General features: G+C 39.8%; 1 protein-coding gene across 3 annotated transcripts in view; it reads right to left on the minus strand.

Annotated features, from left to right (window-relative positions):
- LOC136874196 (alanyl-tRNA editing protein Aarsd1) overlaps positions 1 to 24,582 on the minus strand; it is a 142,002-nt gene extending 117,420 nt beyond the window's left edge. For all 3 annotated transcript variants that reach the window (XM_067147808.2, XM_067147810.2, XM_067147809.2), the window contains exons 1-2: positions 24,182 to 24,582; positions 1,247 to 1,375 (exon numbers count right to left, since the gene is read on the minus strand). In XM_067147808.2, coding sequence (XP_067003909.2) covers positions 1,247 to 1,375; positions 24,182 to 24,220 — 168 coding nt within the window. In that variant the 5' untranslated portion in view covers positions 24,221 to 24,582. The remainder of the gene's footprint in view (positions 1 to 1,246; positions 1,376 to 24,181) is intronic.
- Positions 24,583 to 25,107: the final 525 nt, after the last annotated feature.

A 25,107-nucleotide genomic window follows, 5' to 3' on the forward strand; every position in this document is an offset into this window, starting at 1 on the left:
TCAACAATGAAACGAGCCGTTTCTTAAGAAGAGCTTCTTCCTCTTCACTTTTATTAAATGCTACATTCATTTTATTCAAAATTAGCAGTGAAGAGGGAGTTTCTCCTCTGGCGTGGAGGAAAAAGTTGCCTCCACGTCAGATAGATTTTTCCGCCGCCAATGTAGTAAATTGAGATTTTCCGACTCATCGGGTACTCCTAGGAAACAGATTAGTAAAAGGGCATAGTTTTTGCCCTGGGATTCTCCACTATTCAACACACCCCCTCCGAAAAACACTAAGAGTGTTCACGGATCACGGCTGTCTGCGGCCTGGTCATTTCAGCTCTGGAACTTTGGACTGTTAGATCGGCAGCGTAGTACTGTTCGTTAAAAGTGAGAAACTGTGCGATTTTTCATTTGATCGAGTATTTCATGTGAAATCATTGCTTTTACTCGCGTCATTCCTACTGACGTCATTGTAATGTCCTATGTTCATTTCAGTTGGGAAAACCACTAAGACAGTCTTTCTGGGGATTTAAAAAGGCAGGTGGAGAGTGAGTGTGCCATTATAATGCAATTCCCCAACCTGATTTGGACTGATGGTAGGCAAGCTGGCCTACCATTACAATGAAAATTCCGTAACGCAGTCTTCATATGAGAAAAGACGTTTGGTGATTTCTCCATCGCGTTTCCAGGGTAATGTTAAGAGCTATGAAATTTAATAGTCTTGCTCACAACGTGTCCTCTACCTAACCTACAATTCTGTATACAATGTAGAATTCCGTAGCAAAGCATGGGTACATCAGCTAGTATTTCATAAAACTGTTCTTTTTCTGCCTTCAATTGGAGGCGAGAATACAAATAAAGCAGTAATTCTGAAACTTGTCTCTACTTTGTACAGTTGGTTGTCAGCCTCATGGCCAGCCCTCATCTGGGAGTGCCAAGGACTCTTCTGTCAGGCTTTACAGACCTTAGCCAAGTACCTAGATCTTGGTTTTGACCTCCTTCAAGAAAGATGTGACTTGCTAGTAGAATCACCCGATGTTCTGACACACAAGGCTTTTGCCAGACACGCTAGTACATCTCTCCAATGGCTATATTACCAGCCAATTTTCCAGACTTTGTACCAGCATTGGATTCAGCTGACTCATTCTTCCAGGTGAGTGGATTTCCCATTCATTTTACATCAATAATTATGAGTGAATAAATAGTCTTGTAAGTGTATTATATCCTAAGCAAAGAGGGGTAAAACAGTTACTACACTTACCTGTCCTCCACCTTCCGGAAATAGGATTGTGTCTTCTAATATAACTTCATACCCATTCAATGTTTCTTTCTTTCCATTCACCAATGTTTTTAACTGTGCTTCAGTGCAAGATAACACTTTGGAGTCAAACTGAAAATCACAAGACAATAAGTAACCACGACCAAAATATCTTCCATATTGCACTCTGAGCAGTGAATAATACAACAGGGTTGAGATAAAATATTTCACAATGCATTATTTACAATAACAGACCATTTTCACAATTATTATGCCTTCAAGCACAAACAACACAGACAATTACATTGGTTCAATATTATGTTTTGGTTGAGCTTTAGTACAGTAAAACTCGTATTCTTAGTACGACTGTCATCCTTGGTGTCCAGAAATGTACATGAAATGGATAACTCCCTGCATTTACGCACTGTCTTCGCCATCATTATTTATGAGCTTCATGTCCTTATTGATGGATTACACATATATGGAAAAGAAAGGATTCCACCTGATCAATACAATTTATTATACTTGTAGTCCTTACCGCGATTTAAACAATAAACCACTTATATGCCCCATTAGACATATCCGGATATGCCAATCAAAGATGGGAACCTCCTTCAGATATTGTTTATGTAATTCATGCAGAACATCAACATTAATCAGCTGATGATGGCCAAATAGGCCAAAAGCGGTACTGTAAGGACTACAGGTATAATAAATTGTATTGATGAGGTGGAATCCTTTCTCTTCCATATATCTGTCTCCGCCACCCGAGACCGTCTTTTGGATTATCATTTATCACTAAAAATAACATCTTGCAAGAATTCTCTAATTCAAAAAATAAAATTACTGGTATAATAGGCAGACCATTAAATACTCATTATGAACCCTTGCATGGTTTTTAAAAAGAACTGTATGGTAATAGGAGAAATGATAATAATGACAGCAACAACAAAACAACAATAATACTAAGGGAACACTAGAAGGTAAAGCAACCTGAAGAGGAAGTGCAGTGTGTCATTGACCTGACCAGGGTGACGTAATGGAGGGTCAGTGGACTGCAGCCATTTGGATTCAAACCAATGAAACAGCAATTGTTTTTCAAACACCCTGCAGTGTATGCTGAAGACAAAGCAGGATTTCATTAGGGTGTTCCAAATTTGAAACTGTTAGGTGTTTGGACAGAAATAAACAAATATTTCCAAATACTGAGTGCGACTTGATAGAATCTGATGATGTTCTTTCAAGAATGGAACACATCATTCTATGTTTAATAGTGTGCCTTTTTTTCCTTTTTTTTGCTAGTTGCTTAACGTCGCACCGACACAGATAGGTCTTATGGTGACGATGGGATAGGAAAGGCCTAGGAGATGGAAGGAAATGCAGCCGTGGCCTTAATTAAGGTACAGTCCCAGCATTTGCCTGGTGTGAAAATGGGAAACCATGGAAAACCATCTTCAGGGCTGCTGACAGTGGGGCTCGAACCTACGATCTCCCGCATGCAAGCGCTATTTCTTGTTTAATAAGGTAGGTATGTCATAGTGTAGTATTTATATTGAATTTGTTTATCCGACAGACTGAAAAGCTTTTAAGTTACATTTAACGGAGTCGACACTGGTAAGTATGGCTTCCCTCTTAACAAATTACCAGCAAGTCTGTTAAAAGACCATTGAGTTTACTTCTCAACTACAATAGGAGCATCTTGTTGTAAAAACAAAATTACATTATTAAAAATTGGCACTACACTAAGAAGAAAATAACAGTATAACTTTATCATGGGATCAAGAAAGAAAGAAAGTCCTCACTGTTTCAAATTGGTTTGTGAACACTTCTTTTTTGTTGTTATTGTCTCCTACCTAACTGTGATTGGTGGAAAACAATAAATAAGAATGTAAACAGACTCTGGGATGGGTTTAAAGCAATTGTTGAGGAATGTGAAAATAGGTTTGTACCTTTAAAGGTCGTAATGAATGGTAAAGAGCCACCTTATTATAATAGAGAAATAAAGGGTACAGATCTCTGCACATGGTTATGAGGGTGTTTAGGGGTTGTAGTAAGGATGTAAAGGAGAGGGCATATAAGTCTCTGGTAAGACCCCAACTAAAGTATGGTTCGAATGTATGGGACCCTCAGCAGGATTACTCGATTCATAAACTGGAAAAAATCCAAAGAAAAGCAGCTCGATTTGTTCTGGATGATTTCCGACAAAGGAGTAGCGTTACAAAAATGTTGCAAAGTTTAGGCTGGGAAGACTTGAGAGAAAGAAGACAAGCTGCTCGACTAAGTGGTATGTGATACAGATGTTGATTCCCAGAGAGAACCTGAAATATTTGTTCCGAATGAGTAAATTTATAATACCAATATAGTTGGTCCATTATTGGACATTATAAATTTTCCTGCTAACTCATTCCTGGTTGCCAGCGTTTCGCCCCAGTGTTCTACGTTGGGCTCATCAATTGGTAAATAGCACACCTACCAAGACGCATGGCTAGTGCATACCATGGAGGCCACTGCGCTGTGACCTGTGTTAGAACAGTCATCAAGACAGGACGGAGAAATTTATTTGTGTTCTATAATTTATTGTAGTATACTTTTTATTTAATTCGGAAACATCAAGAGAGGACGGAGAAATTTGTGTTCTAAAATTTATTGTAATATATATTTGTTTATTTAATTCAGAGACATCAAGAGAGACATTATTATGAAGTAGTTTCGATCTAGGAAGAATGTAAAAGTTTATTTGGACTTGTGTTTGCTTGATGTTTGAACAAATGATATATTTTGTAATATGCTGAAATTGTGTGCAGTACCTAACTTTTGTGACAGGGAGTACAGACACGTGGCATTTCTAGGAGTATTTTTCTTGTCGTTTCCTGTCCTTTGCTGGCTCATCAGAAGGATGTTTCTCGAACAGCTTTCTGATAGGTCGGAATAACGACCTCTCCTATTGGTGAAAATTATGTCTGAATTGTAGCGAGCTTCCCTCATTGGTTTTTGCATGTTTCTCAATTTCCGGCCTTTGGCTCCTTGGTGGGAGCAAGGCTCTTGTACGCGTCTTTGGTTTTTGAATGGCCTATTAGCCGGACGCGCTTCGGGTGTTGTCCCGTCAGCGGGCTCCAGCCACTTCAGGATAAGCATGTTTCCTCCTGTTGAACTTTAAATTAAAATGTAAATTTCTTTTGGACACGGAGATTACCTTAGAACTTGGCATTCGCCACCTTTTTTGTAATGCATTAGCTCTACAGCTAGGCATATCCTTTTGATTCTGGAGGCAATTCCCTTTTCTTTTAATTAACATAATTTGGTTGTTTACATGTAAATCTAATTTTCCTACGGGATTGCCTCCCGTAAATCTGTTCCGATTTAATCCACGCGAGTTAGAGCTATGCGTCTTTCACCAAAGCATTTTAGGAAATGCAGCAACTCCAAAGCCTCTGCATTAAGTTTAAAATTCTTGTGTTTTTTTTTATTTTCCTGGGAAGTCAAATTGTAAAGTTGATTTCATTATCTTTAAAGTAACCTTAAAAGATTACCGTCTGTAACTAGGATACTGCTGGTTATGTTTCATCATGCAATTGTGTGAAGGGTTTTGTGTTTTCAGGTTAAATACGCCTTTAAAGAAAAGAAAGGTAGAAATGTTCTAGTAATTGATGTGTGGCAGCACATATTCGTGTAATGTTAAATTTGTGTTTTCTGAAAAGTCATGGATATGAACCTCGTGGTTCATTTACATTATTCTTTGTTACACCTTTACTGCCTATGTTACCTTTGTTTTAATTCGCTGTTCTGTTTTCATGTTAAGCCTTCTTTTAATCTGTCAGTAAATGTGGACTGAAGGGTAACCGCGTTCACATTTCTTTCCCTACAACGTCAAGTAATACTTCATCATCTTAAGGATCCCAGCCCGCTTTCCCACACCCTTCACTAGTTGTCATGTTGGTAATCCTGTTTGTTTTATATCTAGCAATGTGTGTTTCCGAAACTTGCGATGGTTATAACTGTTGTTACCTCATTTTTTATTATTATTATTATTATTATATTATTATTATTATTGATTTAAATGTGTTGTCCGACTCGTTGGCTGAATGGTCAGCGTACTGGCCTTCGGTTCAGCGGGTCCCGGGTTCGATTCCCGGCCGGGTCGGGGATTTTAATCGCTTATGATTAATTCTTCTGGCTCGGGGACTGGGTGTATATGTCCGTCCCAACACTCTCCTCATCATATTCAGACAACGCACTACACTACCAACCACCACAGAAACACGCAATAGTGCTTACATCCCTCCATAGAGGGTTGGCGTCAGGAAGGGCATCCGGCCGTAAAACAGGGCCAAATCCACATGTGCGACGAAATTCGCACCCGCGACCCCACAGGTGTGGGAAAAAGCGGCAGAAAAAGAAAGAAAGAATTGATTTAAATGTGTTCTTTTAATTACTGTTGCCTGTCTTGGGGTGACAGTAGGTGTGCTATTTACCAACTGATGAGCCCAACTTAGCACACTGGGGTGAAATGCTAGCAACCAGGAATGAGTTAGCAGCAAAATTTATAATGTCCAATAATGGACTAACTACATTGGTATTATAAATTTACTAATTTGGAACAAATATTTCAGGTTCCTTATAGGAATCACCATCTTTATCATTTGATGGCCAGGCAGGCATCAATTTTTGAAAATGAGACAAAGTCTCTCATAGTGCATTGGCACTGCCGGTGGCTCCAGGTAGCCTACACAGCGACCTCCACGGTATGCACTAGCCATACATCTTGGTAGGTGTGCTATTTACCAACTGATGAGCCCAACTTAGCACACTGGGGCAAAACACTGGCAACCAGGAATGAGTGAGCAGAAAAATTCATAATGTCCAATAACGGACTAACTATGTTGGTATTAAGGGGTATGTTATTATTATTATTATTATATATTATATTTGCCTTTTTTTATGTTCCGAGCTGTCAGTGGAGAGATGGCATGGAATAACATTAGTAGACGAATAAGTTTGAGTGGTGTCTTTAAAAGTAGGAAAGATCACAATATGAAGATAAAGTTGGATTTCAAGAGGACAAATTGGGGCAAATATTCGTTTATAGGAAGGGGAGTTAGGGACTGGAATAACTTACCAAGGGAGATGTTCAATAAATTTCCCATTTCTTTGAAATCATTTAAGAAAAGGCTTGAAAACAACAGATAGGGAACCTGCCACCTGGGTGACTGCCCTAAATGCAGATCAGTATTGACTGACTGATTGAAAACATTAAGGTTAGGGCCACTCACTGATCCAGAATCTCGGCGATACATTCAAGGCGAGGAAGCCAACATGTACATGTCTTTTGAAAGTTTTTTTCTGGATAAGAAAATAGTTGAACCAGAAAATGGTCAATATTGACTGACAAATAAGTATAAGCTTGTCAAGCAGCTACAGTAAGTGGATTTGATGGCATGAACATATTTGTACTAGAACAGAAGACTATTCATCTCTGATATTATTATAAGCTATAAATTTAATTCTGTTCCATACTGAGGTGCAATTATAAGAAATAAATTGACACTTTTTCAACAAAATATATTAAGTAAAAAGTATTACATTAGTCTTGGGATTGTCGCCATAAGACCTATCTGTGTTGGTGCGATGTAAAGCAAATAGAAAATAGTGAAAAAAAGAAAAGTCTTGGGACTAGTTTCATCCGCTTAGAAGCCATCATCAGCCAAAGTAAAAATTAAGCAGATCATATGATAACAACTAAAACATATGTATATAAGAGAAAGACAATGTTGTAGGAACGATTATAACAAAAAAAGTTATGGGGTGACCTTCATGTCATAATATGCCACCACCTTTAAATTAAATTAGGCAAATCAAAGCAGATCTCAGGCAATGAAGTAAATCTGGAAATGATAGCCAGAATTAGGAATGAACAAATTAACAGAAAATAAAATAAAAAGGAGACAAATCATTTACGAGACTCACCTCCCATGTGAAATATACATCTGTCTGATGGTACAGCTGAGAACAAATCACTGACAAGCTGGAGGAAGCAAGGAGGCCATGGAAACAAAGGAGTGGATAGGGAGGGGAATTTAGAAGGGAGAAGAAGAGAAAGGGTGTCCAAGGTGGGGTTGAAGGATGCAGAAAGAAAGACTGCTGCTGAGAGGAGAATTTAAAAAGATTATAAAATAAAGTTATTTTTATCTGAGAAGTTTGCTCTACAGCTGTACCGTCAGACACAAGATGTATATTTCACATTGGAGGCGAGTCTTTAGTTTTATTTTCTTCATTTGTTCATTCCTAATTGTGGCTATCATTTTCAGATTTACTTCATTGCCTGAGATCCCCTTTGATTTGCCTAATTCAACATAAAGACAGCATCATATTATGACACAAAGGTCACATGTATACGTATTTTGATGTTATAATCGTTCCTACAACATTGTCTTTCTCTTATATACAAATTTTTTAGTTCTTTATGATCTGCTTAATTTTTATTTTGGCTGATGATGGCCACTAAGGGACTGAAACTTGTTCCAAGACTAATGTAATACTATTTACTTACTATATTAAATTGAAATTTATTATTTTTCTGATTTCATTGATGAAGTCATTATTGCTGCCAATCATTGTGTTGGCACTGTCAAAGCAACAACTATAAAAACCTAGTGAGTTGGCCGTGTGGTTAGCGTTGCACAGATGCGAGTTCGCAATTGGGAGATAGTGGATTTAATCCCACCGTCGGCAGCCGCAGTTTACAGCAGGCAAATGCTGGAGCTGTACCTTAATTAAGGCCACAGCCATTATGTTACCAATCCTAGCCCTTTTCTATCCTTCCATTGCTGAAAACCTTAGGTGTGATAGCACAATGTTAAACAAATAAAACAAACAGCTATAAAATTTTCTCAAGGAATACTTAGAGAAGAAAATTCACTATTAACAAACAAAAAAATACCTGGACCTATAGTATCAATATTCTCTAATAACGATAAAAGTAAAGTCCACACCTCACCCTGTTTCAAGTTATTAAACGAAACAACCAAAGGACAACCAATGCTTGACATCATTAGCATCATAATTATCATTAGTTGCTAAGAAAAATGGCATGCTTTGCAAATATTGATCTATGTCTTGTTTTGTGTTACTAGCTATAAAATTTACTAGAGCAGAAGTTTTTGTTCTGCCACAAATCATACTTTTGTGCAGTTTTTTAATCTGGAAACATTGCTTTGAACAAATCTGCTGGATGGTCAGAAACTGCAAACGGAATGTTATATTCTACACGAAATGATGTAAAAAACTACTCTGCATTGTAACAGACTTTTCCCCACTAATGACAAAGAAATGTTATTTATTTATTTATTTATTCATTTATTTATTTATTTATTTATTTAGCACACTACAGTACTTATTGTCCCAATTACAGTGGCTTATTACAATGTATGGACCAAACCCGTAAACAAATAAAATAAACAGGCATGCTTAAAGGAGTAGCGTATACCCTAAAGGAAACTAAGTAATTGGCGTTTGCCATTAGTCGTGAGGCTGCTCACAACATAGCGAAATCTGAAATAATAGTAATAATAATAATAGCTCCCGCCAGTGGTGTTAACCGCTGATGTGAGGGAATATGCTAAGAAAGGAGGCTACTCCTGATTCTGAAAGAATGAACAAACTAAAGGCGTAATAAGTGACACAGCATTATGCAGACTAATGACTGTTGCTTGCTCATCTGTTTAGTGCGCGGAGCCAACCGACCTAGTATTTTGGTGTACTACTGTCGCTTGGCCCCGATAGCACGTCGCTTTGTGCCGAGTGCTCTAGTCCCTTTTTCTTTTTGCTGACTCTGGTCTACGTCCTAACTATTTAGACACCAATTTGTTTGTTCACTTGCATCATCACTATTTACACCTACACAATCTTCTAAATACACTTTCTTTTCACACAGATATCTCACGGCACTAAGATATTTGTTTAAATTGTTTTCACTGTTCCACTCCTTAATTAACCAAGCAATAACTCTTGGAATATCCTTATGCTTGCACCAGGCTATTTGTTTCTCATTTTAAAATGTCTTCCTCAAAACCTCCATTTTCTCACATTCCCCAATCAGATGTAGATCATCCATCTTCTTTTCACATAGAATACATACTGAGTTGTCTTTTCTCTCGATCGAACCCTTATTCTTATGCAGTCCCATTATCCACCAAATTAATCCCTCTTTCCGTCTATTATTTCCAAATTTTATACTAATCTTAGAGACTTGGTGTACCTTGTACAATAAACTCAAAGAAGCTCTCTTGCCACATTCCTCTAGCAACCCTTGCATTTTGATGTCCTTAATTCTGGCTATCATCGCTCTCTGCCCCCTGCTCCCTTTACCCTTCCATGTCTCCGTCCAGATATAACTTAACCCTATCCTCTCCACATAAGTTTTAATTAACATCAACCAACTCTCCGTGTACATACTCTTTTCCTGTTGCTTAAAGGCCTCCTGTACCACTGCACCACCCTGTCCTCTCCTCAGTCCCATCAGATAGTTTAGAACCCTCCAAACGCAGTCCACTTCCACGTATTCTCCACATAGTAATGCCACCCCCACGTTTGCGATGCATTGAGTTAGCCTCATACATATTTTACTAAACTTAAATGTGACTTGATTTAGCAAATCCCTTTTGTTTTTTGTTTCCCCAGCCCACAAATTTCTGCCCCATACAGTACTTCACTCATCACTATCGTCCTGTACACCAGTCTCAATATCCTATAGCTTTTCCCCGGGAATTTTGCAGTTAAGATTTTGACCATAGAAAGTGCTGCCACCCCTGTCCACTTCGCCTTTTTGATATGATCATCCCATCCCCCCCTTCTGTTTAGTACCATTCCTAAGTATTCTATCTTGTCCACCTCTTCTATGTATTGTCCCTGTAACTTTAATTTCTTTTTCACTTTTCGCCTCTTCACTTTGCTTATAGTTAATACCTTAGATTTGCTGCAGTTAACTTTTAATGCCCACTTCTTTGCATATTCCGATAGCTTATCCAGACTCCTTTGGAGACCGCCCCTTGTCAAAGCTATTAATATGACATCTGCAAAAATCTGATGATGATGCTTGTTGTTTAAAGGGGCCTAACATCGAGGTCATCGGCCCATCTGCAAAAATCAAGCCTGGTATCTCTAGATTATTCAAACCGGCACTGCCCATTTTTCTCTACCATGACCTTCCAAAATGTCATTAATAAACAGTAAAAATAGCAGTGGCGAAAGTTTACAGCCTTGTTTTAGCACCGTCTTACAGTCTATGGGCTGACTGATTAAATTCTCTTTTACCTTGACGCAGCAATGGACCTTCCCATATAACGCTTCTATCGTTCGTATCATTTTTCTTGAGACCCCTAACCTGCCTATTTTTTCTACCAGTGCTTTTCTGCTAATCGTATCGAAGGCTTTTTCAAAGTCAATGGCCGCTAGGTACACGCAACCTCTTTCTCTACTTAAATATTTATCCAGTATCATCCTGACTGTCATAATATTGTCTACGGTTTGTCTGCCTTTTTGGAATCCTCCTTGAAATATTGATATTGATTGGGTTTCTGCCCAGCTCGATAACCTGTTAGCCAAAACCCCTGTATAAATCTTACTCAGCGAGTCCAGTAATGTTATTACGTTATTCCTCGATAGTTACTTGGTGCGTTCTTGCTCTCTCTCTCTCTCTCTCTTTTTTTTTCTTGGGCAGATCCTGTTGAATAATTTAACTATTCCCTCCCTAATTTGCCTGTAATTCCATACTTTTTTTTTTTCAGCATAAATGATTTATTCCGTTCCTACCTCCCGCCAATTTGTTCTTAAGTTTACCTATGACCCGCATTCCTCGCCTCCCCTCTTAACTCAACCCTCACCCCTCCCCTACTCTGAAGCAACGGGATCCATTCTGAGGCGACAGCTGATGAATCACCCGAGAGCTCTCTCGTGTTGTCACCTAAATTCACTATCCACTGCAGCTCACCTAGAAGAACTACAGGCAATTTTCGAAAATAATAAGGTGCATTGTATTGGCTTATCAGAAAGCTGGTTACGTGGAGATTTGCCGTCATGTGCTGTAAATCTCGACGGATACTCGCTCTTACGACATGACCGTACTGACAGACGAGGTGGTGGAGTAGCCTTCTACTACAGGAATGATTTAAAATGCAAGATTATCTGCACCTCAGACCCAAGCCTTCCCCTGCGACCTGAATATATGTTTGTTGAACTCGACTGTAATAAGAAAATATTAATAGGAATTGTATATAAGCCACCTAATATTAGACAAATGGGGGAATTCGAAGCAGCTTTAACTGATCTTATCTCGGTCTACGAAGATGTCATAGTCATGGGGGATTTTAATACTGACTTGTTAAAACAAACTAGTGAATCGGATAAGTTGTGTCACATATTCCATGCTCTGAACATGGAAATCCTACCACTTAACGCTACGAATCATGTCTACTACCCTGACCACTCGACTCACACTTTAATTGACCTTATAATTTCAAATCAACCCCAGAAAGTCGTTAAGCACGGACAGATCCCAGCTCCTGGAATTTCAACTCACGACTTATTGTACTTATGTTACTCTATCAGAGGACCGAAGTATAAAGCACGCTACGTTATTTTAAGAGACATAAAACATATTGAATTAGATGACCTACGTAATGACGCATATAACTTACCGTGGGATGACATACGTAATTTTCATGACATTGACTCAAAAGTCAACAGATTCAACTTATTAGTGCTGAACTTGTATAACAAACATGCTCCGGAGAGGCAGGTAAGATTTACCCGCCCCCCTTCTCCCTGGCTGACGACCGAGATAAGATCTGTTATGGCCAGCCGTGACCGTTGGTACAGACAATTCAGACGAACACGTGACAAAGATGACTTTGAGCAATACAGGATACTTAGAAACAAAGTTAAACAGCTAATTAGAAACAGTAAATGCCGCTACTTTCAACAGTTAGCGGGAAATAATAATTTAAACCAAACCTGGAAGAAGTTACGATCTCTGGGCATAGGCAAAGCCGTAGAAGAGCACATTCCCACCATATCTCTAGATACCTTAAATGATTACTTTTCTTAGCCTAAAGTCGGACCAGTTCCATTACCAGCTAATCCCACAAACTTAGCACGCTCTTCCGAGTGCGACCAGTTCTCTTTCCACACCGTTAGCGCAAATGATGTTAAACGTGTGCTGTACTCTATCACTTCCGATGCGACAGGTAATGACGGTATCTCTATAAAATTAATTAAAAACATCATCGGGGCTGTACTACCAATACTGACTCACATATTCAACTACTGCCTGACCAATGGAGTATTCCCTAACGTTTGGAAAGACGCACTAATAAGGCCTATCCCGAAAAACAATACCTTGGATCCTCCATCAGATTACCGCCCTGTGTCCATCCTGCCACCCCTCGCAAAAGCACTCGAACGTCTGATTCATGCACAAATCACTGTATACCTGACCCAAAATTCCCTCCTTGACCCTTTTCAATCCGGCTTTAAAAAAGGACATAGTACCGCGACAGCATTACTGCGAGTTACGGACGACATCAGACACGATATGTGACTGTAGCAACACTACTAGACCTAAGCAGCGCCTTTGACACAGTTAGCCCTGGGTTACTATTGCTGAAACTCCGTAGTCTCAACTTTAATATGACATCTCTTAAATTTTTTAGCTCCTACCTCACTGACCGTCGGCAACGAGTATCAGTAGGAACAATGTACTCAGGATGGCACAACAAATCCATAGGTGTCCCGCAGGGGTCGGTTTTGGGCCCACTTTTATTTGTTGTCAGTGTGAACGACGTAGGAGACGCATTGAAATACAGCAAGTACCATATCTATGCAGATGATCTTCAGATTTATTATCACTCATATCCACAAGACATAGATGTAGCCATTGACAGAGTAAATTTTGACTTACGACGACTGAATGACTATGCAAAAAGTAACAGCTTGTTAATAAATCCTAACAAAACTCAGGCTATTATATTTGGTACCAAAATAAACCTCAACTTATTAAAAAGTAGACATGTACCCCCAATTATTTTAAATAACATTGTCGTGCCCTATTGTACGTCAGTAAGAAACTTAGGCGTTATAATGACTGAGACCCTCAACTGGACTGAACAAGTGACAAATACATGCCGTAAAGTGCAGAAATCCCTTTTTCCTCTCAAACGCTACTCTACTATATTTCCAAAAAATCTTAAAATACAACTGGTAAAATCCCTAATCTTACCAATTCTAGACTACTGTGACACTGTACTTACGGACATATCTCAAGACAGTAACAAGATGCTTGAACGGAGTTTGAACACCTGTATTCGATTCATATTTAAGCTGTGATATGGTTCTCACATTTCACCTTATTACAGGGAGTTGTCATGGCTTCGTGTTCATGAGCGTCGCAGTCTCCACATGTCTCCACTTAGCCCTTTAGTATCTTACAATCTTTATCGTACCACCCATCCATTCCATTCTTCCTTCCACCCCTACCTTTCTCCATCCGTGCCGCCCTCCTTATAGGATACTCAATTAGGTCTAATGCCCTCTCTATATTATTTTCCTCTAATGCCGCTTCCCACCCACATTTTATTAGCAGCACCTCCTGCTTCAAAAAGTCCTGTAAGTTTCTAGGTGACTTCTAGGTCCATATATACCTGGAATAGCTTCTGCCCCTCTCTTCAACTCTATTTTTAAGCCCTGTCCTTTCTTCCCCTATATTGCTTTAAAGCCATACCCCTATCGGTGCGTGGTGTGACTCTATCCAGTCTGCAATTATCAATCCTTGAAATTTCCCTTAGTATATCTCCCGAATACAACACTAAATCAATCACACTTCCCCCTGTAGCAGTTATATATGTCAATTTCCCTTCTTTGTCCCCCTCCCAAAGGCAATTTTAAAATATACAATTTTCCTGCTTCACAGAACTCAAGAAGTAACCCCCCATAGCTGTTTTTTTCTTATCTTTGCTTCTTCTTTCTACCTTTAGATCTACTTCCTCTTCTTTGTAGAACATTGGTAATAGCTCCCCTATCCTGGCGTTCCAGTCACCCGTCAGTAATATCCCATCTTCTTCGAACTTCTCCCTGATCATACTGACTTTCAAGGGTAGCTCCTCCAGCGGTTTATCATTCGCGTATATTGGGGTAACAATATACACATGCTATACATATCTTTCTTTCTTTTCCCTCCTCTCTTCCTATATACATCTTAACCATAACACTTCATCTAAATCATTCTCAATTTCCTCCAACAAATCATTAATTTTCTTCCTTAATTAATACTACTATTACCCCAGATGCTCGTCCCTTCTCCTCATGTTCTTTCTTTGCTTTACTTTTAACTGTGAACCCCCCCAAGTCATATCCGTACCCGGTTGTATCCAAGTCTCCAGTAGTGCTACAATGTCATAACTTTCAACTACTTTTATCACCTCTTCATTGTTTCTTTTTCCTAGCAGGCCTTCTATATTTATGAATCCTACTTTCCATTCTAGTTACTCCCACTTCCTCCTCCATTACTTTCCTTATTCTTACTTCTCATCATCATTAGCCTCTCGCCCTTCATATCTTGACGGTTTAGGTCGCTCTTTTTTATCTATATCGTCTGTGCCCTTGCTTTTCTTACCCCACAAATCTTTTAAGCTCCTGCTTCTTCCCTTCGACAGAATGTCTCACATTTCTATCTTCCTTCGATCCGCTTCCTTCATTCGTATGCCTTGGCCCCCTTTGTTCTGAATTAGGAGGTTTTTTTAGTGCCCTCTGCCACCCCTGCCAGCTGTGAACATGTCATTCGTTCCCTGCTGCACTGCACACTTACCCCTCATTGGATTCACTTCTTGTCTCGCTCCTCTTGATCAGCCGTCTGTCTTCTGTCCTGTCTTGAACCCAGGTCCTCTTCTTTCAGGTTCTCTTCCATAACTTTCAGCTCTGGAATGGTCCAGGAACGCCTTCAATTTCTGTCGGACACCCACAGCCGTTGTCCACTAATATACGCTTTCAATTCCTGCGCTCTTGCCCTTCCTTGATGTCTCCTCAAAATTCTTAGGATTTCACTGCCCTCTCTCCCCATGTTTCTCTCAAAAATCTTCGTCCCTTGCAGATTGCTCGCATTTCTTCATAAAATGTCTGCCATTGTGGTAGATATCAGTTGCACTTTTATTGGTCTCCCTCCCTTCACTTTCTCTACTCTTACCACGTCGTCGATATCCACCTCACTGAAGTTAATTTTCATAACTTTTGTATAATGTCCACAACTTTGTATATTGTCTTTATCTTCACCTCTGACTCCTCTTCTTGCACTCCGTATATGAAAACACATTTCTTACTCCTGTCCTGATTTATGCCCGCTACTTCTCTCTTCAATAGTACCACCTCTTCTTCAAGACTTGTGATTTTCTCTTTTAGCCCCTGGATTTCTTTCTCGTTTCTTCCTGCCCTCGCCTCCTCTTCTGCCTTGATGCTTTTCATCCACTCTCTAAGTTCCTCTTGTCCCTTACTCATAACCTCCAACTTCTCCATTACCTTTTTTACGTCACCTTTCATCACCTCCCGAATCTTCTCTGTATCTTTCCAATTTAGACTGCCGTTTGTTCCGGGGTTCAATTCCACCCCCACCCCCCTATCACCAGCAGTACTGCTATCACCGCCACTAACATTAGTGCCTCTCCAAACTTTCCTTTTCCAACCTTACTTGCCGTCTTCCCCGTAGCTGTCTTCCATCTTCCCAGCTAGCTCCCTATCACCACTCGGTATTGCTCTACTCCCTACATGACTCACCGCACTCCTCTCTCCACACGTCTGCACTCGTTGCTGGTTGACATAAGACTGACAAAGAAATTTATTATTTGGCTAACCCCCACCTCCATGTCATTCACGTTTCACAGATTCTTGCTTTTTTTTTTTTTTTTTGCTTTACGTCGCACAGACACAGATATGTCTTATGGCAACGATGGGATAAGAAAGGCCTAGGAATGGGAAGGAATCGGCCATGGCCTTAATTAATGTACTGCCCCAGCATTTTCCTGGTGTGAAAATGGGAAACCATGGAAAACCATCTTCAGGGCTGCCGACAGTAGGGTTCGAACCCACTATCTCCCGGATGCCAGCTCACAGCCGCGCGCCCCTGACCGCACAACCAACTCGCCTGGTTTTCACCAATTCAATGTGCCTTCTACAATCATCCCTATCATCATGAGCCACAGAAGGATCACAACATACGCTACAGAAAATGTGGTTAAAACTAATTTTCGAAGATATTAAACATTTCCATTCTTCCGTATATCCATCATGATAGTTTTGAAGCACAGTATTTTTATTATTCTCCCTTGCTGTTGAAAGCATAGGCACGCTTCATTTCTGCAGCACAAAAACACTTCTTAAACACAAAGTAATTGGAATAAGAAACCCAGACCAAGAACCATGGGTGATCACTGACTGAATGAATATGGCGCTATATTGTGAAGCTGTGAAAGCCAAGAACCCAAGAACAAACACCTACCACATGGCCACCTACCACATTATGGGAATGTGAATATGCTCTTGACGCATCATGTCACAATATCACCCGGCACTTCATTTAAAATTAAAATTTTTTGTCATTCTTTTCATATGGAAAGTGGAAAATATATTGATTTTCAATAATAAATATGCCTTTAACCATAATACCATAATATTAACAGGAAATCTGCACAAATTATGGAAAATCCATTTTTTTTTTTTTTTTTTTGCTAGGGGCTTTACGTCGCACCGACACAGATAGGTCTTATGGCGACGATGGGATAGGAAAGGCCTAGGAGTTGGAAGGAAGCAGCCGTGGCCTTAATTAAGGTACAGCCCCAGCATTTGCCTGGTGTGAAAATGGGAAACCACGGAAAACCATTTTCAGGGCTGCCGATAGTGGGATTCGAACCTACTATCTCCCGGATGCAAGCTCACAGCCGCGCGCCTCTACGCGCACGGCCAACTCGCCCGGTAATCCATAATTTTGGCAGGTCTTAAAATCTGTGAAGTAGACCTTGAAACCAGCACGCAAGGTTGTCACTGAGGATTCTGTAGAGTGGATAGGTGTACGTGATGAAGGAAATTATGGCAGACTGTTGGGTTGAACTGGGATTTCGGTGGATATGAACACTGGCGTAAACTGATTAATGGAGAAAGTGACTTGTCAACCTCTAATAAACTATGTGAAAGTCTTTTTTGAGCAGTTGATCACCTCATGAGGTAAACTGTAAGGGAGTCGAGAGGTCGGTGTATGGACTCTTGAGCCCAGCAGTTGGAACAAAGTGGGCGATCCCACAGACTGGTAACTTCATCTGCCAAGTTTGGCAAAAAGGGCTCTGTATCTTAAGCTTTCTTTCTCTTGACTGAGTGTGCCCAGCAAGCCCAGTTGATGCACCTAAAAGCAGCACTCAAAATCTAGTGAGTGACTGTGAATGTATGTAGCTAGTGTGGAGGTTTCCTACATGTCTATTAAGAGTACGTCATATCTGGGAATCAGGATACCAATATCACTAAAAATTAGGAACAGACAGCTGGGACCTGCTCAACTAATAGTCCCTATATGTTGTGTCAGAATCAAACTGAGTCAAATATGTAAGGCCAATAACCTGCTTCACAACAGTAAAACTAATCATCAGAATTCCTTATCTGATCACCTCAGATTTTTACGAAGATTGATAGGATGGTAGAGGACATACGTAACGTGAAGCAAGAAACCTACCAGATTCCAATGTATATGTGTCCTTTCTGACTAGGTGTGTTTATAACTTTTGAAGATTCATGGTCCTAGTTGACCTTTTAGTAAGACATTTTATTCAATTTCAAGATTGCTAGGTACTTCTTAGATTCTATCTTGTCAGAAAAAGTAGCTGAAGATGACCAGTTGAGTGGTCAAAACTAACCCTAAATGAATTAATGACAATCAGTTTATGTCAATGTATTGATTAGGTGGATAATAAATCCTTGTAGTAAGAAATAAATCATATCCATCAATACGGGCCTTAAAAAATCAAGTTCATTGCTTATATATGTGGTTCAAGACCCGCCCTGAACTTGAGCCAAGATGCTACAGCAATTCGTGAACAGGTACACATAATACACCTATTAGTCTGCCTGCTACCTTCCACCTTGCTTGTATTTAAGACCATTTACACGAAATGGATCTATCTAATTTCTTCCCACTCTCATAGATACTCCCGTTATGATGGCAAATTCTATACGAGTAATGTTTCACTGCCCCACCTGCAGAGTATTAAACTAGAAACCACAACAATGTCATTGCATGTGACAATGCTAGTCATTGTACAGTTGGACTTAGGATTTCTCAATGTGCTCACTTTCTGCATCGGCAAGTGTACACAATAGAGTTTGGAGACTTGATATCTTTAACATCCAGTGATCTCGTATGACAGGTACTATCTGCTCATCTGTGACACTTATTCTGTGTGTTTCTTAACAGATGAAGTGTTTTAACACTTTTAAATGATGACTTAATGCATTAATACAGGCAACAGACCGATACAATTTAAGGGACTTGGCAATATCATAAAACTTTCTTGTTGCCAGTAATCTTCAGCTTCAGGACGAAACTTTACGAACTGAGACAAGCGTTTAGTGGTAGATAGCTACTGAGAAACTGCAAATAATTTGGCTGATAATTCTGTACAAATATGCATTACAGTCTTGGATTTCTCCTCTTGCATAATTATGCAGGGCAATGATAATTCTGTTCTCCATAGAAACAGGTAACAATAATGAAAGCAAGCTCATGTAGGTTAGGATGCATAAGCTCTATCAGATCTCTTGTATTTTCCTTGGTAAAACAATATGTATTCTTGAAATTAATATCATCGTTCGTCGGAAAGATAATCTGTCTTCTTCCATACGTCTCCTTGTTAATGAAGATGGTCCTCAACTACACTACTGTACCTCTTGACCACGACTAGAGTTAGTCCAGACTAAGGCAACATCATTCTTGGACTAATGAAAAGAAGTGTACTAGTATGTTCAAGAAAAAACTTGAATCTGCCCTCAGTACATAGTTGGCACTACTTCAGTCCAGACTAATCAACTATGAACAGCCTTATAACATCTTTACTGTCAGGTTATACAGGTTATATTAAGTTAAACCACATCAATTATGTTATGCAACAATGTCTAATCAGTTATTAGTCTAAGAAATCATCTCGACCTAGCTACAAGCTATGTTATCAGTTATTAAGGAAATCCCTTACTAAACACATTGAAGAAAGATGCACAAGTTATCAAAGCCATCTTCAATATACAGAAGTTGGAAAAGATATCATTACAAACGGTACTGCACTTTTTTCACATCAAAATTAACCCCATTCCCTCGTACGCAGTTACAGAAATAGGGTTGAACCTCACTCCCGCAAATCTGCGAAGACTGGACTCTGTAAAAGTTTCCTACTTAAGAAGAGCCCACCGGCTGCCAAAGATGGTGCAACACAGATTACAGTATTTTCTGGCCAACACTGACTTCTTTGTCAGGGAGTTATCTGAGAACTTTAACCTCACTCACACACCAACATTCTTCAGGGAAAGAAAAGGCAGAAGCTGTACCCCCAGACATCTATGACACTCCGGCCATGAAAACAAATCAAATATAAAGTTACAGCATGTCTTCGCAAGGAGTGCCAAGGACAGGTCATTACAGAATCTGCAACAAAGGGGATATCATTAACCAGCAGCTACTAGAATTATATAAGACATCAAGGATCCCACAAGACTTTCTTTGAATATGACCATGATGTTATTTTACACCAAAGTCCTTCCAGTAATAGCTTATGGGCTGGAACTCATTTGGGAGTATCTATCAGTATCGGACCTACAAGTTATTGAAAATGTGTAAAGCTAGATTTTTGAAAAGAACTCTTGGGATTTCCAAGACATCTCCTTTAAGATTTGGCACATGAACTTGCTTCAGAAACGTTTCTTCTGGAGGACTTAAAATTTAGAACGAAACTCCCACCTACGAGGTAGGAACAAGAGCTTCTACAGAACAGGAAGAAGAAAAGAGCTGGATAGACACAGACTTCTACTCGACAGACGCCATGCTCGATTGGAGATGGACAGAATCAAACAAATTTATGAGGAGTCCTTTAAATAGCGTAGCAATACATGGATTTCACCGTATTCTATGTATCTTGATTAATTAGTTTCATTTTCCGTATTGATAGTTAACATGTAATATAGATAAGAAAAGGTTCCACCTTATCAACACCAATTTTATTTATATAAGATTACAGGACAGGTTTCGACTTTTTGAACAGTCATCATCAGCTGTACATTGGTACCTTTACATAAGTCAACCTCCTCTGCGAACCATGTGACCTTGCCGCGGTGGGGAGGCTTGCGTGTCCCAATGATGCAGATAGCCGAGCCGCAGGTGCAACCATATCGGATGGGTATCTGTTGAGAGACCAGACTAACGAATGATTCATCGAAAGGGGGGTAGCAGCCTTTCGGTAGTTGCAAGGGCGGCAGTCTAGATGATTGACTGATACGGCCTTGTAATAATACTCAACATGGCTTAGCTGTGTTGATACTGCTACACGGCTGAAAGCAACGGGAAACTACAGCCGTAACCACCTCCCGAGGACATGCAGCTCTCTCTGTATGAAAGATGTACTGATGATGGCTTCCTCCCGGGTAAAATATTCCGGAGGTAAACTAGTCCCCCATTCGGATCTCCGGGTGGGGACTACACGAGAGGGGGCGATCATCAGGAAGATGGATACTGACATTCTGCGAGTCGGAGCGTGGAATGTTAGAACTATGAATCGTTGTGGTAGGTTAGAGAATCTGAAAAGGGAGATGGATAGGCTAAAGTTAGATGTAGTTGGTATAAGTGAAGTACGTTGGCAGGAAGAACAGGATTTTTGGTCAGGCGACTACCGAATTATCAACACGAAATCAAACAGGGGTAATGCAGGAGTTGGTTTAATAATGAATAAAAAAATAGGGCAGCGGATAAGCTACTACGACCAGCATAGTGAAAGAATTATTGTCGCCAAGATAGACACCAAACCAATGCCCACCACAATAGTGCAGGTCTATATGCCTACTAGTTCAGCGGATGATGCAGAAATTGAAAGAATATATGAGGAGATAGAAGATTTAATACAATATGTCAAAGGTGACGAGAATCTAATTGTGATGGGAGACTGGAACGCAGTGGTAGGCCAAGGAAGAGAAGGTAGCACAGTAGGAGAATTTGGATTGGGACAAAGGAACGAAAGAGGAAGTCGGCTGGTTGAATTCTGCACTGACCATAATTTAGTCCTCGCCAATACTTGGTTCAAACACCACAAACGAGGGCTGTATACGTGGACGAGACCTGGAGACACTGGAAGGTATCAAATAGACTTCATTATGATTAGGCAGAGATTCAGAAACCAGGTGTTGGATTGCAAAACTTTCCCAGGAGCAGACGTGGACTCTGACCACAACTTGTTGGTCATGAAATGCCATCTGAAGTTGAAGAAATTGAAGAAAGGAAAGAATGCAAAAAGATGGGATCTAGACAAGTTGAAAGAAAAGAGTGTGATGGATCGTTTCAAGGAACATGTTGCACAAGGACTAAATGAAAAGGCCGAAAGAAACACAGTAGAGGAAGAGTGGAGAGTCATGAAAAATGAAGTCAGTAGGGCTGCTGAAGAAATGTTAGGAAGGAAGAAAAGATCAACTAAGAATCAGTGGATAACTCAGGAGATACTAGACCTGATTGATGAACGACGAAAATACAAGAATGCTAGAAATGAAGAGGGCAGAAAAGAATACAGGCGATTAAAGAATCAAGTGGATAGAAAGTGCAAGGTAGCTAAGGAAGAATGGCTGAAGGAGAAGTGCAAGGATGTCGAAGGCTGTATGGTCCTGGGAAAGGTAGATGCTGCATACAGGAAAATCAAGGAAACCTTTGGAGAAAGGAAATCTAGGTGCATGAATATTAAGAGCTTAGATGGAAAGCCACTTCTAGGGAAAGAAGACAAAGCAGAAAGATGGCAGGAGCATATCCAACAGTTGTATCAAGGTAACGATGTAGATAATTTAGTTCTGGAACATGAAGAGGCTGTTGATGCTGATGAAATGGGAGACCCAATTTTGAGGTCAGAATTTGACAGAGCTGTGAGTGACCTAAATAGGAACAAGGCACCTGGAATTGATAATATTCCCTCTGAATTACTGGATGCCTTAGGAGAAACCAGCATGGTAAGGTTATTTCATTTAGTGTGCAAGATGTATGAGACAGGAGAAGTCCCATCCGATTTTCGGCAGAATGTTGTTATACCTATTCCCAAGAAAGCCGGTGCTGACAGGTGTGAAAACTACCGCACTATTAGTTTAGTATCTCATGCCTGCAAAATTTTAACACGTATTATTTACAGAAGAATGGAAAAACAAGTTGAAGCTGAGTTGGGGGAAGATCAATTTGGCTTCAGAAGAAATGTAGGAACACGTGAAGCAATCCTGACTTTACGTCTGATCTTAGAGGATCGAATCAAGAAGGACAAACCCACGTACATGGCATTCGTAGATCTAGAAAAGGCATTCGATAATGTTGATTGGACCAGGCTGTTTATGATTCTGAAGATGATAGGGATCAGATACCGAGAACGAAGAATTATCTACAACCTGTATAAAAATCAGTCTGCAGTGATAAGAATCGAGGGCTTTGAAAAAGAAGCAGCAATCCAGAAAGGAGTGAGGCAAGGCTGCAGTTTGTCCCCTCTCCTTTTCAATGTTTACATAGAACAGGCAGTAAAGGAAATCAAAGAGAAATTTGGAAAGGGAATCACAGTCCAAGGAGAGGAAATCAAAACCTTGAGATTTGCAGATGATATTGTTATTTTATCTGAGACTGCAGAAGATCTCGAGAAGTTGCTGAATGGTATGGATGAAGTCTTAGGTAAGGAGTACAAGATGAAAATAAATAAGTCCAAAACAAAAGTAATGGAGTGCAGTCGAACGAAGGCAGGTGATGTAGGAAATATTAGATTAGGAAATGAAGTCTTAAAGGAAGTAGATGAATATTGTTACTTCGGTAGTAAAATAACCAACGATGGCAGAAGTAAGGAGGACATAAAATGCAGACTAGCACAAGCAAGGAAGAGCTTTCTTAAGAAAAGAAATTTGCTCACTTCAAACATTGATATCGGAATTAGAAAGATGTTTTTGAAGACTTTTGTGTGGAGCGTGGCATTGTATGGAAGTGAAACATGGACGATAACTAGCTCAGAAAGAAAGAGAATAGAAGCTTTTGAAATGTGGTGTTATAGAAGAATGCTGAAGGTGAGATGGATAGATCGAATCACGAATGAAGAGATACTGAATCGAATTGGTGAGAGGAGAGCGATTTGGCTAAATTTGACGAGAAGAAGAGATAGAATGATAGGACACATCTTAAGACACCCAGGACTTGTTCGGTTGGTTTTTGAAGGAAGTGTAGGTGGCAAGAACGGTAGGGGTAGACCAAGGTATGAATATGACAAACAGATTAGAGCAGATGTAGGATGCAATAGTTACGTAGAAATGAAAAGGTTAGCACAGGATAGGGTGGCATGGAGAGCTGCATCAAACCAGTCTATGGACTGATGACTCAAACAACAACAACACATAAGTCAAATATTGGTTGAATTGCCTTTCCATAGTGCTTCCCCACAACTTCTCTGTAATGACCTGTCCTTGGCACTCTTGTGAAGACATGCCGTAACTTTATGTTCGATTCGTAATTTCCAATGATGTTATTCTCTTATATAGGCCTACACAGTGAGTTTAATCAATTATTAATATTAGTCAGACTAAAGCAAAATAAGATCCGGACTTAAATAGTATACTATACTAAGTTCTTTCAACTGTGATTCAAGAACGTCAATACATTACCTCTCTCAAAAAGCTGTTGGCTTGACATGCAAATACCATGTTGAAGAAATACGATGCAGTTCAGAACCATGTAAAGACTGAGCACCCTTTCAAGTTATCTTCTCCTTTCGTTAACTTAACGTTAGTTACTTTTCTTTTTATAACCAGGATTACAGGTACGTCTAGCTATCAGGGTGTTACCTATCTTCTCGAGTAATGGTCCAGTTGATAGAGGTTAACCTAACACACGAAACAGCAAGCAATTCACTACACTGCAGAGTAAATATGATGCCCTTTGTACGCTAACCATTAACAATTTAATATATAAGAACCAGTATTACGATCTTTCATTGAAGAACAGATAAGTTAAACAACTCCAAGATTATCTCAAAGCTACCGCTGTACTTTGTACTTCGCTTTTGATTGGTCCTAGGGCCAAAGAGAATAAGTATTTAGCCTAGGGCCGGCCAGCTGAGCGGGCTGAGCCGTTGCCGGGAGCAGCCGGGACCTTTCTCTTTTGCCGCTAGATGTCAGGTTTCCGTTCTCTTCTTGGCGGACTTTAACATTGTGATATGCGGAGTAATTGTGATGCTGTGTTGATTTTGTGCAATTTATTGTGAATATTGTTTCTGCCGGTGAGTGTCTGTGAGGTTGAGAAGGTGCACAGTCGTGTACCTCTCTGTATTTCGGATGACACTAAAAAAAGCATGAAAATTGACGTTCCATAGTTTCCCTTCCGAGTGCGGTTTAGGGGAGAAATGGAAGCAAACTATTTCTAAGCAAGGTGATATAGTAGGATCTCTTTAGGTACCTAGCATTTCTTCTCATAAAACAGATTTCAGTGTAAGCATATCAATCAAATCTCCTTCTGTTTTCATTGTGTATCCTGTTCACAAACAGGAAAATGTCAAACGCAGGAAGCGTTCAGCTCCCAAAAATGATGTATA

This window comes from Anabrus simplex, chromosome 5 (genome assembly GCF_040414725.1).
Source record: "Anabrus simplex isolate iqAnaSimp1 chromosome 5, ASM4041472v1, whole genome shotgun sequence".
In the NCBI taxonomy this organism is placed as follows: Eukaryota; Metazoa; Arthropoda; class Insecta; order Orthoptera; family Tettigoniidae; genus Anabrus; species Anabrus simplex.